Source organism: Trypanosoma rangeli, assembly GCF_003719475.1.
Source record: "Trypanosoma rangeli strain AM80 chromosome Unknown Tra_15.4_contig_00752, whole genome shotgun sequence".
NCBI lineage: Eukaryota > Euglenozoa > Kinetoplastea > Trypanosomatida > Trypanosomatidae > Trypanosoma > Trypanosoma rangeli.
The window spans coordinates 1,674-4,322 of record NW_021706500.1 but is presented as its reverse complement, the minus strand read 5'-3'; the positions used below and the strand labels follow the sequence as shown (position 1 = coordinate 4,322).

General features: G+C 61.3%; 2 protein-coding genes across 2 annotated transcripts in view; one reads left to right on the top strand and one right to left on the bottom strand.

Moving 5' to 3' along the window:
* Positions 1 to 2: 2 nt before the first annotated feature.
* TraAM80_09996 (putative folate/pteridine transporter) lies at positions 3 to 1,922 on the bottom strand (the record flags this gene model as incomplete). Its single annotated transcript, XM_029386648.1, has 1 exon — positions 3 to 1,922. A coding segment is annotated over one exon (1,920 nt), but the record flags the coding sequence as incomplete, so codon positions are not given.
* Positions 1,923 to 2,184: 262 nt separating this feature from the next.
* The window catches only part of TraAM80_09995 (uncharacterized protein), a gene marked incomplete at both ends in the record, with an annotated part of 768 nt that continues 303 nt past the window's right edge, over positions 2,185 to 2,649 (top strand). Inside the window, one exon of the mRNA XM_029386647.1 lies at positions 2,185 to 2,649. This exon is cut by the window's right edge and continues 303 nt beyond it. Within this exon, the coding sequence (XP_029233501.1) occupies positions 2,185 to 2,649 (465 nt within the window).

Genomic DNA, 2,649 nt, shown 5'->3' with positions numbered 1-2,649 from the left:
ACGACCTGATCACCGAACAGAAACATCACATTGTCGCTGATGCGCGGACGGTTCCAGCGCTTCACAATGATGAGGTCAAAGACGCTGGCCGCGATCAGCATAAGTGTGGTGATGATGAATGTGAAGCGGTAGCTCCGCTTCGAAAACACGTACCTGAACAGCGCCACACCAACGATGCCACCGATGTTTGAAACGACGCTTCCAATCGTGTTGTAGAATACGTACGAAAAGTGCGGTCCGTCGGGGAGACAATCAGGCTCCGCCATGAAAAAGCTGTCCATCGCGCCGGGAAGCTGAATGCACGCTGCCATGCAAATGAACCAATACAAATTCACCTTGGCGATCACCAGCGGAAGGGCAAAGAAGCCGAAGCCACAAAGGAAAACGGAAACGGCGACGCAGGCGCCAAGCAATTTCCAGGTGCCTCCAAAAAGGGTGACGATGGCCATGATGACTGAGCCCGCCGTCACGAGAAGGCAGTAGACAACCATCCTCCAGTTGCGTCGCGCCACCTCCTTGTTCACCTCGAAGGCACCACAGCAGCAGCTGGGCAGGGGCTGCACCTTTTCTTCCTCCTCGTCCACGCACACCTCGTTGGAGAGTCCCAGCATGAGGTCGTCGCTCACCGCAGCCACCACGCCGCCATCCTCCTCCTGCTTTGCATTGCGGTCCTTCGCCTCTGCCAACAGGTCTGCGCGCAACAGCCTGGCGTCCTCCGCACGGTTTTCACGGTTCTTCTTCTCCCCGTACCAGTTCATCGCGAAGAAGAACGTCGTCAGGAGCTGCAGCGCGGCGCCAACCATCACACCGATCCACTCAATCTTTGCGTCGGCGAGTGGCCCAACGATGACGGAGGCGACAAGGGTGCCCAGGAGCACCCACCACCACACCCAGCTCACCAGCGACGGGGCTGCGAGGGGGGTACGGCGCATTAGGCGGCTGTAGTGGCCCTGCGTCAGGATGTCCACGATGGCCTTGGTGAAGCAGGTGAGGAAAACAAACACCGCTGCTGGCGCCGCACTGGACTTCGTGGCGGGCATCATCCCAAAGGCAAGCGCAAAGGCGGCACCGATCACGCACGAGGCGACCAAGTACCAGCGCTTCGTGTACCCGAAGAAGCTGAAGATGTCGCTGAACATGGCAGCAATCGGTTTCATCGACCACCCCATCATTGACAAGTTCTGCAAGCGCTGGTACGTCATGGCGTCAACGCCGAAACGCACCCTGAACATGGGGTACAGTGAAAAACGGACGAGGAAGTCGGCAACACCCTTGCAGAGAAACTCTGTCAATCCCACTGACAGCACGCACTTTGGCCCGAAGGCTTCCGCACTGGTGCCAAAAATGGGAAGGTAGCGCAGACACGGCACCACGTTGAATAGCCTCTTCGCATCGGCGTGCACAAAGCGCTCCTCCACCGTTTCCTCCGCTGACAGATGGGGAGGGAGGGCAGCGCCGTCTGTCCCCGGCACGGGGCCCACACTGTTGCATTTCTCTTGCGATCTCATTACGGAGTGCTGGCTAGGGAAGGCGAAGGAAACACAACAAAGAGAGAAAAAGAGGTGGATCGGCAGGGAGAGTGATTCAACAGGTTGAACGGTCCCACCAGGGCGCCCGTCTGCACCGCACCGCAGCACACCCAACCCAGGCGCCCAATGCCGCCATGCGATTGTGAACGGAAGTAGCGGGCCGCGTCGGAGTTGCCGCGGGCCACTCACGCCGGGCTCCATCCACTCCCTGCAGCCACGTGGCCAGCGGCGGAACCCGTGTCCCCCCTCACCATCGATGATGCTAGTCAAGTTGTGTCGACCGCCGAAGTTGTACGGCGTCAGGAGAGTTTCTTCTGAGCTCGGAGAGGCCCACTCAACGCCAAAGCGCACTTTGTCTGGAGCGAAAGGAGCGTCACTGCCAGCGCCCTGCATTCCTCACCACCTGCCGCGGCGGTGGGGTTGACAACGGCCGCTGCACACCGGGACGCCCCGGGCGTGTGGACGGATAGCATCCAACACACCCTCGCTGCGGCGCGCAGAACATCGGGGGCTGGACGAAGAACGCGCCCAGAGACTCGACGCCCTCAGGTGCTCCACACAGCCAAAACAACGCACCGCCTCAGCCGCCGCAGCGACCGCTCAATACATCGCAGACGCGAGGGCACCGCTCTGGCTGCTTCTGCCAGTGGCGCTAATGGCCGCGCCAACACCTATTTGCGCCACGACGCCAGACCCCAGAGAGAACTGTATGCGTCTTGAACACACCATCAGGCGCGGCCCGCTTGCGACGGAGCAAACTATTAGGCCACTGTGGCCTGTGGCACGGAGCGATACTTTGACGCCGGAGTTGAAGCCGCGGGGCCGTGGAACGGCCGCCCGCTCCCGTTGGTCCTCCTCTGCCTGCCCGCCTCCCAGTCAACGCCCCACGCCGCGGTGGTGGCTGCCCCGTGGCCGACAGCCCCAAAGGACAACACAACTTCCGTTCCGCCGTCAGCTCTCGCTGTCACGGCCGCCGGCGTCCCAGCAAACGGCACAGCTGCATCACACCGACAGCCCACCAGTCGCGCGTCCCACACTACTGGCGCCCTTGCTGCCCTTGCGGCGCTCCTCGACAGACCGTAAAGTGTTGGGGAGAGTAGAGAAGCGTGTGCAGGCCACA